This window comes from Lagenorhynchus albirostris, chromosome 20 (genome assembly GCF_949774975.1).
Source record: "Lagenorhynchus albirostris chromosome 20, mLagAlb1.1, whole genome shotgun sequence".
Taxonomy (NCBI): Eukaryota; Metazoa; Chordata; class Mammalia; order Artiodactyla; family Delphinidae; genus Lagenorhynchus; species Lagenorhynchus albirostris.
The window spans coordinates 3,105,565-3,118,761 of NC_083114.1; the positions used below are offsets into that span (position 1 = coordinate 3,105,565).

The 13,197-nt window shown below is 42.5% G+C and overlaps 1 protein-coding gene across 1 annotated transcript in view; it reads left to right on the forward strand.

Moving 5' to 3' along the window:
- The window catches only part of FBXW10B (F-box and WD repeat domain containing 10B), a 35,760-nt gene extending 23,261 nt beyond the window's left edge, over positions 1-12,499 (forward strand). The window contains exons 12-15 of the mRNA XM_060134640.1: positions 6,347-6,505; positions 8,162-8,427; positions 9,159-9,302; positions 11,625-12,499. Coding sequence (XP_059990623.1) covers positions 6,347-6,505; positions 8,162-8,427; positions 9,159-9,302; positions 11,625-12,448 — 1,393 coding nt within the window. The 3' untranslated portion in view covers positions 12,449-12,499. The remainder of the gene's footprint in view (positions 1-6,346; positions 6,506-8,161; positions 8,428-9,158; positions 9,303-11,624) is intronic.
- Positions 12,500-13,197: the final 698 nt, after the last annotated feature.

The window sequence follows — 13,197 nt, forward strand, 5'->3', positions numbered from 1 at the left end:
ATTGTCAATGTTCTCATTTTTAGGGCCCTTTCTCCCACTCATCTGTAGTAGTGCTGTGTATATGTAAGTGCTTAATAAATATTTCCAACTGATTGATAATGAGGACTAATTTGACAGATTGCCTTCCTGGAGGGTTCTAATGATGCACTGATACCCATCTTTAGAATATGACATGGATGAAAAAACATATATTTGCTCTCTGTCCTTCATGGAAGAGGGACCAGAGAAAGAGGGCTCCCTTCTGTTCTCTTGGTCCAACATTTTTTCTAATCCAAAATTAAGATTCTGTATACAGTGTAGGAGAGAATGGTTATGAGGAATGAAATTAGAGGATGCAAAGTAGGGCTGACAAAAATGATGATCCTTAGAAAAGCTTCTGTACCCTGGAGTGTCTTTTTTTAAAAAACCCTTATTCTTTAATGTCTTTTCCATAGCTAGTATTGTACTAATATGTTTTTTTGCAATTTTAAAATTAAGATATAATTCACATTACATAAAACTTACCATTTTGTAGCATACAATTCAGTGGTTTTTAGTATATCCATAATGTTGTGCAACCATTACCACTATCTAATTACAGAATATTTCCATTAGTCAGTAGTAATGTCCTCTGTTTCATTTCTGATTTTAGTAATTTGACTTTTATTTCTTATTTTATTGGTCAGTCTAAGCAAAGATTTGACAATTTCTAGCTAAAGGTTTGTTGATCTTTTCAAAGAACAAACTTTTCGTTTTATTAATTTTCTCTATTGTTTTTCAATTCTCTTTTCATTGATTTCTGCTCTATATTTTCCTTCCTTCTGCTTGCTTTGGGTTTAGTTTGACCCTTTTTTTTAGTTTCTTAAGGTGAAAGGTTAGGTTATTGATTGGAGATATGTGAGTATTTACTGCTATAAATTTCCCTCTGAACACTGCTATAGGCTGCATCCCATAAGTTTTGATATGTCGTGTTTTTATTTTAATTTATCTCAAAGTATTTTCTAATTTCCTTTCTAAATTCTTCTTTCCCCCAGCGGTTATTTAAGAGCATGTTGTTTAATTTCCATACATATTTATGAATTCCCCAAATTTCCTTCTGTTACTCATTTCTAATTTAATTTCATTGCAGTTGGAGAACATACTTTATATAATTTCCATCTTTCAAAATTTACTGACACATTTTATGGCCTAATGTATGGTCCACCCTGGAGAATGCTTCATGTGCACTGGTATGAATGTGTATGCTATTGTTGGTGGAATGCTCAGTATATGTGTGTTAGGTCTACATATAGTTCATAATGTTGTTTATGGCTTGTGTTTTCTATCCATTTTTTGTTTTATCCATTTTCTGTTCTATCCATTTTTTAAAGTGTTGCATTGAAGTCTCCATCTATGATTATTGAGTTTTCTATTTCTCCCTTTAATTCTGTGAGTTTTGCATAGCATATTTTGGGGCTCTTAGGTGAATATGCATCTATAATTGTTATATCTGCTTGGTAAGTTCACCCTTTTATCATTATATAATGTCCTTTTTTGGTCTCCATTAGCAATTTTGTCTAAAAGTCTATTTTGTATGATATTAGTGTAACTACTCTGGAGCTTCTTTGGTATGGAGTATCTTTTTCCATTCTTTCACCTTTATTTGTGTCTTTGAATCTACAGTTGAGTCTCTTGTAGACAGCATATCGTTGGATCACGTTTTTAATCCTTTTTCCAATGTCTGCCTTTTAATTGAAGAGTTAGCCCATTTACATTAAGTATAGAATGGACTTAACTCTACCATTTTGCTATTTTCTGTATAATCTTTTGTATTTTTTTGTTTCTCAAGTCTTCTATTATGGTCTTTTTGGATATTAGGTGAATATTTGGATATTTTCTAGTGAGCCAGTTTAATTCCCTTGTCATTTTTTTTCCTCTATATTTTTGAATTATTTTCTTAGTCGTTGCCCAGGGGATTACAATGAATGTCTTCATTTATCTAGTTCACATTAATATCAACTTAATTTCAATAGTATACAAAAACTGCTCCTATACAACTCCTTTTCCCCCCTCTTTTATACTCTTTTCGTAAACAAATTAAATCTTTATATCCTATGTATCCATTATTATAGACTTATAATTATTGTTTTATGCAGTTGTCTTTTAAATGAGATGAAAAAAAGAGTTATAAATTAAAAAATACATTTATGCTCTGTTTTAGATTTTCCTAGGTAGTTGTACTGATAGTTACCTTTACTGATGCTCTTTATTTCTTCATGTGGATTTGAATTACTGTCTAGTGTCCTTTCAGTTCAACCTGAAGGACTCCATGTACCATTTCTTATTAGGTAGGTCTGCTAGTGATGAACTTTCAGTGTTTGTTTATTTCGGAATTTCTTAATTTCTCCATTTTTTTAATTTTATTTTTTTTAATTACTTAATTAATTTATTTATGGCTGTGTTGGGTCTTCGTTTCTGTGCGAAGGCTTTCTCTAGTTGCAGCGAGCGGGGTCCACTCTTCATCGCGGTGCGCGGGCTTCTCACTATCGCGGCCTCTCCTGTTGCGGAGCACAGGCTCCAGATGCGCAGGCTCAGTAATTGTGGCTCACGGGACTAGTTGCTCCGTGGCATGTGGGACCTTCCCAGACCAGGGCTCAAACCTGTGTCCCCTGCATTGGCAGGCAGATTCTCAACCACTGCGCCACCAGGGAAGCCCAATTTCTCCATTTTTGAGAATGGTTTTGATGGATATAGAATACTGGGTTTACAGTTATTTTTTTACCCTTTCAGCACTTTGAGTAGGTCATTCTATTGCCTTCTAGCTTCCATGGTTTCTGATGAGAAGTCAGTTATTAATGTTATTGAGGATCCTTTTTATGTTATGAGCTGCCCTTCTCTTACTGCTTACAGTTTGATTATAATATGTCTAGGTGTGGATCTTTTTGAGTCTATCCTAGTTAGAGTTGAGGTTCTGGAATGTGTAGATTAATGTTTTTCATCATGTTTGGAAAGTTTTTGGCCATTATTCAAATATTCTTTCTGCTCCTTTCTCTCCTCTTTTTCTGGGAATCCTGTTATGCTTATGTTGATGTTTGATGATGTCACACAGACTTCGGAGGTTCTGTTCATTTTTCTTCATTCTCCTTTCTTTCTGTTCTTTAGACTATATAGTCTCATTTGACCTCTCTTCAAATGCTTTCCTTCTTCTGCCTGCTTGAATCTTCTGTTCAGCCCCTCTAGTGAACTTTTATTTCAGTTAGTATAGTTTTTCAACTCCAGAATTTCTGTTTGGATTCTTTTATAATTTCTAATTCTTTATTAATATTCTTTATTTGGTGAGACACCATTCTTATACTTTCCTTTAGTTTTGTGGGCATGGTTTTCCTTAGCTCTTTGAACACATTTAAAATAGATGATTTAAAGTCTTTGTCTAGAAAGTGCAACCATTGGGCTTCCTTGTGCACAGTTTTTATCGATTACTTTTTTCCCTGTTTATGGGCCATACCCTCTAGTGTCTTTTTACACTTTACAACTTTTTTGCTGAAAGCTGTACCTTCTGAATATTTTAATATGACAACTCGGGAAATCAAATTCTCCCCCATGCCCAGGGTTTCTTTCTTTCTTTCTTTTTTTCTAGTTGTTTGTTGTAGTTTTTATTGTTTGTTGGTTTAGTGAGTCTGTATTCTTTGTCTTGTGTGGCCACTGAAGTCTCTTTTATTACCTTGGTTGCTCATGACTGGAAAGAGATTTATTGGAACACCTGGAAACAAAATACCCCCCATTCTTTGCCAAGGGGCTCTGTGTGCCTGTTGAGGGAAGCCTTCAACACTCAGCCAGACAGTTTACAACTCTACCTTAGCCCTCATTTCCTGCTTGTGCAGACCATCAAGGTCATTCAAGAGTGAGAGCTTAGGGCTTTTTCAAGTCTCCCCCAAGCATGTGCACAGCCCTGGGCGTGTATGTGGCCAGATAGAGTCCCAGAAATACATCTGAGCTTTTCACAGCCCTTACAGACATTTCATTCCCCAGTTTTTCCTCCAAAGCTTCTTGGTTAGTGTATTGTTTGCCCCAGCAGATATCTATTGCCTTAGGCAACCATGACTAAAATATTTGCCTATGTTTTTAACAAAACATTCCCCCCACCTCTACCCTCCCCAGGTAGTAGTTTTAGCACTGGATAAGTTCCTGGTAAGATGAAATAATGACAAGTTTTTTGAGCCAATCTCCCAGGAATCCACCAGACAGGTCAGATAATTCATTGTGAATGAGGTCTGTTCTGTTTCCTCCAGTACCAGGAATGCGGGCTGTTATAGACGTTTTCATGGCTGCCACTGGGCTGGGGAGTTGGGATTGGACTAGGGTAAGTTAACATGCCACAAAGTCCACTGTTCCTACTGAGACTAAGATCATTTTCTTGTCTAAGTGCTCCCTGGGTTGCTGCAAGCCTTTGGTTATTTTCCAGAGTTCCAAATAGTTGATTCTGACAGTTTTTGCCAGTTTCTTCGTTGCTTTTATGGAAGGATGGAATTTTGGAGTTCCTTCCTCCACCATTTTCACTGACATCACCCTCTGCAGTCTTTTTTGATAAAAGAGGAACAAAGAAGGAGACAAATGACTTATTTTTAGAACAGAGATAAACCTGAAAGGAGACTGGGTTATGCCAGGACCATGAAAACCGCTCTTGTGTCAGGTATGGGCTAAGTTTTTAAAATACCTTGATTGATTTAATCCTGACAGCAATCCTCTGAGGCAGTTCCCCCTTTTCATGGAATAGAAAACTGAAAACTGAGAGGTTAAGTTATTTTCTCAAGGTTATATAGTCAATAAAAGGTAGGATCAGGTTTTGATCCCAGGTTTTCTGATCCCAAAGCCTGTGCTTTTAATCACCAGGCTATAATGGTATAGGTTGAACCACCAAATGTCACAGGAACCCATGAGAAGTGTAGGCTTAGCTCAGCAAGATCCAAAGAGATACACAAAGAGGCAACCCTTCTATCACGAGGCATCTCTCCTAGTGCTGGATTCCCCCACAGGTGGACCGAGGTGCATCAATATAGTTATTGTATTTCCATCTTAAGAAAAAACTGGAACTTTGTTGGACTTTCTTATACTTATTTTATACCTTAGATTGATCTATCTATCTATCTATCCATCCATTCATCATGTGAGGTGGGATTCAAACCACATTGGCGTCTTTGCTGCTTTTTGAATAGCTCCTGTCTTTCAAGGTCTTTGCTATTTCTGTTTTGTTAGTTGTTGGGGCCTTGAAAAGTCTTAATATTGGCTCTGGGATCTGACCAAGGCCAAATGGTGTGGGGTGGATGTCATTCTTTTAACATATTGTAGCAACAATCATACACTGAAACGTGAGTCGACATTCACTTTTCTAACAAATATTTATTGAGGGCCTGCTATGGGGCTAGGCACTGTGCTGGGTGTGCAAAGATGGATAAGATGTGGACTGTGCCCAAGAGATTCTGACAATATACCTGAAGTTTGTGTATGTGAGTGGAATGAGAGGGGAATGAAGGTAAGGGATGGTTTTATGGAGAAGGTAGCACATGAGCGAGGCCATGGATGGACTTGGATGGGTAGAGATGGCAGGGATCAATGGATCTGCTTTACATATAAGATCTAAGAAATTGGTGGCACTGGTGGCATCAAGGTCCAATTTTCAGTAGCATTAACAGCAATGCGGTAATTACACTTCTCAGAATTGAATACTCCAACTTACCTGGAGCCCAAGTTGGAGCCAGCTGTTGTAGGGAGAATTTTGTTGGAGGCATCTACCTAAGTCTTCTCCTGATCCCCTCTCTTTTCCTGCTGGTCGTCACAAAAGGGAGCTCAAAAATCTCACCCCTGGGTACAATTTTCCTTAAGGATGTTTCACTGAAAGGATTAAAGCCACTAATTTAAGAACCAAAAGAAACTGCTCAAATACCGGGTTTTTGCTTCTTATAAAGATGATCATTTTCCCTTATTTTTTCTTTCTTTCTTTATATAACAATGCTACTTTTAGAAAGATTCAAAACGTTAAATACTTCTCAGCATGAGAAGTATTAGCTAGGAATCAAATTGTAAGAGAGAAGCATGGTCATCTCTGTATCAGATCAAAAAAAAAAAAGAATCTGTGACTTAAGCTTTTTTGTTTTGCCACCTTGTGGCACTGTGACCAAATTGCAGGAAAAATAACACAATAGGGTGGGAGATTCCATCTGTGTCTTGAGGGTTAATGGTTTACATCCAGAATCATAAAATGATGGCAAACATCGTTTCAAGGACAGTCACGACCCCCGCCTCCCAACAGTACCCGAAATGCCCCAACTCCAGACACACCCACACAGTTTGCCAGAAGGTGGGTACTGCCCATTGCTCTGTTCCCTTCCAGGGAGGTTCTCCACGTGGCCCTTCTCTTCCTCCGGGTCATCAGTGCCTGTGCAGATGGCAAGATCCGCATTTACAATTTCCTAAATGGGAACTGTCTGAAGGTGATGAAAGCCAATGGCAGAGGTTATCCTGTGCTGTCCTTCTTTATTCAGGGCAACAGGTGGGTGGTAGGTCAGAGCCCTGAGCATTTCTGTTTGGATGATTATTTTTCCTGCTATGGGACACCGGCCCCGGATTTGCTGGCAGCAGGAGAGAGTGGGCCGTGCTCCCCTCCAGTCTTGGCTGCAGTCATAGGCTCATGGGGGACTCATGGGACTTCACACAGAACTTAGCAATCAGGGACCACACTACTCTTCATTCGTTCTGGGTGTCTGATCCAGTCACGCAATGGGCTCGATACAGCTCTGCCGTGGGGACCGAGGTTCTGCCAGCCTGCAGCCCCTGATCCCACGTCCAGCCCGAGAGCTTCCCAGCTCTCTGTGTCTCGCTTCTGATGCAGAGTGACGTGCAGGAGGGCGGGAGTGGCATTGGCAGGCGGCCCAGTGTCCAGTGGGGCAGAACTGAGCAGATGAGTTTACAGAAAGCAGAACCATGACGACACTAGTTGTATATAATACTGTGTCGTTAGACGCTAGGTTCAGGGTGATATTATGTGAAAATACCCAACTAGACTTAACTTTTAAATTCTATCACAGCCTCACTTAAGACATCCCTTAATCGCTTCGAACCACATTGCCTTCCTCCTAATGATTAGTCCTCCTTGCTTAAAGCAGGGGGGTGCTAGTATACTAAGGCTCAATAAATTAATGGTTTTCAGTTACGAAGTCAGAAGCCTATAAAAAAATGTCACCTTTGACCTTTTCTTAATCATGACATCCGAAGAGAGATGTCAGCTTGAGCAAAAATATGTCTGAAAGAGATTCCTAGCTGGAATGATTCCCCAAGTTCCATTCCAGTGCTTCCAACCGTAACGAGTCACTTTTAGGGAGAGTTTACGCTAACAGTGACAGTCTTAAAATCGCAGGCTTTTGGCGCGGAAAGGAGCCCGCACATAGCATTTCCATTTCTTGTTTATGGTTATGGGAGACCTAGGAGCAGAGGTGGGGGAGGGAAAGCAATGCCCTGTAACCGCTGTGAACCCCAGGAACAGTGGGTGGGTAGCAGGCGATGTTGGGGACCCCGGGTTTAGAACCCTTTTTTTCTCTAGTGGCATGAGAGTGGGGATTAGGGAAGACAGAAATCCGCCTGCTTTACAAAGTACAAATGTTCTGTCTGAACGTAGAGCGTGCACAGACACCCAGAGCGATGGCTTGAAGGGGGTGGGGCTGGAGGGTCAGCGAGGGCTTGAAGGCCTCCCCCATTAGAGTTTTCCCCATCCCATCACGGCAGTAGAGCCATGGCATTTGGATGCTGTGCTTAAGAAAAAAGGAGCGAACTTGAAGACATCTGCGTGCAGAGTAGCTAAGCCTTCTGACTCGGGCACCCCAGGTTCTTGGCACTCACTCCAGGAACGGAAATTCATTAAAAAATATTGTAATCCGAGAAGCGAAGTAATCAGGACGTGTGTGCCTTGTTCACATCTAATTTCTAAAGAAAACGGCTACAGAGCTAACGACCCCTGCTGCACAGCCTGCCACCTTTCTCCGCCCGTAGACCCTGCAACAACCTACACCACCCTGTCTGTGCGGTCATTTCCCGGGCACTGATCCCTTGGCCTCAGGATCGGATGGGACGGTAGTCCAAATGCATATTTGGAAGCCGGGCAGTGGCAGCCTCCACACTCGTTTTGTGGGCAACCCTGTTGCTTTGGTTCCAGGATGGTGATCAACACGGAGAGCAACATCCTCATGTTCCAGTTCGAGAATATCAAGTGGCAGTACTCCCTGGAACGGGCCAAACAAAAGAAGAAGGACAAAGAGGATGACAGGGAAGAAAACGGCCTCGCAGAAGTTCTCTCCAAGTCGAGCACTCAGATTCACAGCCCTCAGGAATCCATATGTAGCAAACACACGGCCCAGGAGTCCCTGTTCAGCAAATCTCACAGGTCCCCAGTTCTCCTGAGGGCATCCAGGTTACCTACAGGTAAGAACCGAATCCCAGGCAGCCCCAGTGGTACCCAGGGGAGCAGGTGAGGGGCTTCCAGGACCAGTTTCTCTGTGGAATATTTTGGTCAATGGTTTCTTGATGATATAAATCCCAACCTGTATGTCATTCTCTTTGATGTGACAATTTGTTAGCCAGCTCAAGGGGATCTCCTGATTTTCAAGGCCTAAGTTTTCAGACTTATTAGAATCTTTCTGCAGTAGATGACACTAGCCCTTCATACTTGCCATTAAAACAAAAACCAGACAGCCAGCATCTTCCCCCTTGCCCCTGATCCAAGCATATAGTACATGATTATTTCCTTAGGACACAGACAAGATATATTGTACTGCAGAAAAACGTCCTCTGCGGAACGTATTCTCTGTAGACCTCTGACTGGTAACATGCGTACCTGGAAAATACTAGATCAATAGATCACCTCCAAGAGTATTACACCACAAACGGTCAGTTAGGACAGAGGACCGAGAATTTCAGATAATGCATAAAGCTTGATAATCAGTAGGAAACAGGGGTAGGAGGGGGGCGTCAGGAGGTGATCTAGATGGACCTTCGGCTCCAGGTGATTGCCTAGTTTCATGGGACAACAGGAAGCAACAAACAGTAAAGTGATCATTTGGGTGAAAATCAGTTGAATTATCAGCTACGCCCCCAGTATTCATACCAAATTGAATCACATAATTACTACAGTTTCCTCCTCAACCTTAATTTAGGAGTGTTAACGGAGGCACCTCGAAGTCAAGGAAAGCCAAAGTCACCCCGAAGAGATGGCAGGAAGAGACCGACTTCTAGGGAAGCAAATGGCACCGAGCAAGAGAGTTTGGAAGCAAAACCCCTCGCCGGAGATAAGAAGAGCGGTGATCCTTTATTCTGAATTCATGTGGCAAGAGTCAATCTCTCTCTCTCTCTCTCTCTCTCTCTCTCTCTCTCTCTCTCTTTCTTTGTTCAGTCTGATTTTTCAGCAGGTTGATCAATCAGTTTGCTTGCATTCTGAATGGATAAAATGCCCAGCTTCTCCTAAGAGTGGTGGGTTTTCCCTAATCGTCCCCTTACTGACTTGAGGCCACACAGAGCGAGTGCCTTTCTCAAGAGCTGAGCCTCTGGTTTTGGACTCACAGTCAGCCTCCTTACTTCTTGGACTGTTGTGTCATCAATCTGAGTAATGGGCACAGCGGAAGGGAGAAGAGGCAGTGGGGCTGATTGCAGAGGCATTTTAGGGGGTTTCACGGGGGAGGAGCTGGATTGGGGGGTGCTCTACATGTGAGATAAGGGGGTCAGGGAGATAGGCGGGGAGGGGCTTTGGAGAAGAGTTACCATGAATCAGGTGTCCCTTTGTTGTTTTTGAGAGACTCTGATAAAGATTTAAAAGGCCTTTCAAATATTTTTGGCTAATATAATAGTGTTTCTTTGAATCAGACTCCCTGCAGAGACTAGCTTCAAGGTGAGGGTAAAACAATTGAGTTTTGTGAGGTCTGTAATAACAATGGGCATCCTTGCATATACCTGTCTCTGTGTACCTGTATAGCTATACCTGCGGGGTAAAGTCCTAGGCGTGGCATCGCTGAGCCACGAGGATGATTGCATTTTAAAAGCTAGAAGGAGATCGCCATAGTTGTCTTTAAAAACTGCTGTGTCACTTTTCACTCCCACCAGCAATGCATGAGAGCTCCCACTGCTCCCAAGCCAACACTGGGTGTCCACCGTCATTTTGCTCATATGATAAGTAAAGATGCTCTTTGCATTTCTTTAAGGTTGATCACTCACAGACTAAGTAACTAAGTAGGTGATGACAAAGCCATACTATGACAAAGGCATTTTATACAACAGCTAAAAATGGATGACGAGCCCCATTTTTCTTTTTTTTTGAGGTACGCGGGCCTCTCACAGTTGTGGCCTCTCCCGCTGCGGAGCACAGGCTCCGGACGCGCAGGCTCAGCGGCCATGGCTCACGCGCCCAGCCGCTCCGCGGCATGTGGGATCTTCCCGGACCGGGGCACGAACCCGCGTCCCCTGCATCGGCAGGCAGACTCTCAACCACTGCGCCACCAGGGAAGCCCATGGAGCCCCATTTTTGACTTGGAAAGAGATCCATAATATATTATTATATGAAAAAAAGACAAGTTACTGAACAATGAGCCCGTCACAATTCCTTTTAATAGAAGGAGAATAACTGTGTTTTGTCTCTCTCTCACACACACAGAGTGGTGTATTCTGGAATTGGACGAAGCACGGGGAAGACTTTGACATCTTAATTTCATTTAGATAAGACCTACTTGGTCAAGGAAAATTATACACTGTTATAAAATTGTGAAATCAATACCCTGTTGCATTTTCTTTGCTAGTTTTATTGGTGCAGTTTGAGGTGCAGATTTTACTTGCTAGGTCAGACTAGACAAATGCCTTCTCCTTTTCATGGTTCAGTTATGCCTTTTGTAAAAGGAGGATAATGTTTTCAGTGTGTCTGTGAGGTATTGCAGGGATTCAAAAGCCCAAATGAGAGACATAGTAAATTTGCTCACCTGTGAAGACATCGTTGCTAACTCAAGGGCCTTAGGCATCTTGGAGGCCTTGACCCTAAAGTAGCACGCCAGAATGAATCTCTTGTCCTTGTCAGCGGCTTTTGGACCTACGAAATGTTCAAAACATTTAGGGAACTCCTGTTCAGAAACTGCCTTTTGGCCATTTGATAGTTTCAGTTTTGCAGGGGTGGCATGTTTTTTGAAGGCAGTTTTGATTTTGAGAAACATCCAAAGATCATTTGGAGTCAAATTTGATGAATAAAGTGGAAATCAAGCTTTGCCATCCAGGTTTTATTTAAAAATATAGGTGTGTTACTGAAACTCTGTAAGGCTATAAATGGGGTGTGAAGGTCCTTCCCACAGGGAAGTTTCAGGAACTTGTGGAGCACAGGCATTACATATGTTCCTTCCAAAATATGCGTATCTAGAGGTTCATACACACTTGTACACAAGTACTAGCATATTTGTTAAAAACGTGTGTTAAATATTTTGTAATTTCTCGTCTCATAGAGGATTTTTGCTCACATGATGGCAGCACGTCCATTGGGCAACAAAGACCATAGTCTGAATAGCAGTTGGAATGGATTTAACTTTCATACGTAAGTACTTAATGGTTTTCATGGAACACTGGTTTGTTTTTCTTTTCTTTTTTTTAAAAAGCAGATGATGTGGAGAAAATACCAAAACAAGGACAACTGGGAACTTTGGGAGACTTGATCAGTTGCTCAAAGAAGAAGTCCTGGTGCATCCCTATGTCACCTGACCAGTTCCTCCTGACTGTGAATGCCCTGCAGAAAGCCCATAATTCTGGGGAGTTTGCCTATCCCCGGAGGCCCCAAACCCAGGTCATCGATGCCTGGGGACCTACCATTTCATACCCAAGGAAGGTCCTGAGTTTGAAGGGACGATCGGTCCAACATGCAGTCGATCGGTTGAGATTGAGCAACCCTCCCATAGACGTGAAACAAACCAGTATTCCCCTTGAAATCCAGAAGCTTCAGCTTAACCTGAAGAACTCTGTGCACAGCCCCAGAGTCCAGTCTGCCATCCCCCAGCCGGTGCTTATCTGCCCCAGGTTCTCTGGCAGCTTAAAGGCTGAAGACCTGCCAACCAGTTCAACTGATGGGGCAGTGCGCAGCTTCAGCCCCTTAACCAGCACACAGGTCATCCAACCAAACCACGTGCTGGCTCCACCGATGGGCACGACGGCCCAGGCTGCCAAGAGAGATTGGCCCCGCTTCTACACGGCCCTCGACCCCTTCAGAGTGAACACGGAGTTCATGCTGCTGACTGTGAAGGAGGAGAAAGAGTACGAGGAGGCCAAGATGAAGGAGTTTCAGGCCATAAAGCCGGCTGGAGGGGTTGATCCGGAAAAAGCCAGCAGAGCTGCCTGGGTCAGGAAGATCAAAGGCCTGCCCATTGATAATTTCATGAAGCAAGGAAAAACAGCAGCCCCTGAACTTGGGCAAAACGTATTTATCTGAACCAGCCTTGGGAAATTACAGCGTTTTATAATAAACAAAAAACCAAGTGGATGTTGGTGTTCGGCCTCTTTTTGTTTGTTTTCAACTGCTCCCTGGCAATTAACATGGGGACTCTTTAATTATTTTCCTATAAGCCAAAGAACTGATATTTATCAAAGTAAGAAAACAGAGAGAGGCTGGGGGTGATTGGCATCTGTAGTACCACCGAAAACCATTCAGTGAGAGGCATGGAAGCCCTGTTTCATTGATGGGAGATGTTGGAAGTTTAATACCACTCATGGCTACCAATTTAGGGCTGTCGTTTCTTCTAGCAAATGAACTGATGGGATTATATCAGAATAATGCACTGGAGTTCCCTGGTATTTTCGTATGGAAGCCTGATGAAGCTCAATGAGTTCAATTAAGAATCTAAAAGGAGAAGCCCTCAAATTGCATTTTTCCTCCTCAGGGCTAACTCCTATGGAAGAGAATTAGGCACATTCATCCTTTCTACATTAATATCATGTGTGTTGAGGTTGCTACTTAAGCCTGCTGAGGTTGGTGTCAGGGGCCAGGCAGGTGATTTAGATGTGAGCAGCCCAGCATAGGGGCTGTGGCCCATCAAAGAGCTCAAGCCCCATGTGAAGGGGGTAGCTCCTACTCAGTAGCTCAGCAGGGCATAGGATGGAAACCCTTGAAGCAGAATGCAGAACAAAACAACAAAACACCAACCCCACAAAACTCCACAACCCACACACTGAGTGGGCCAC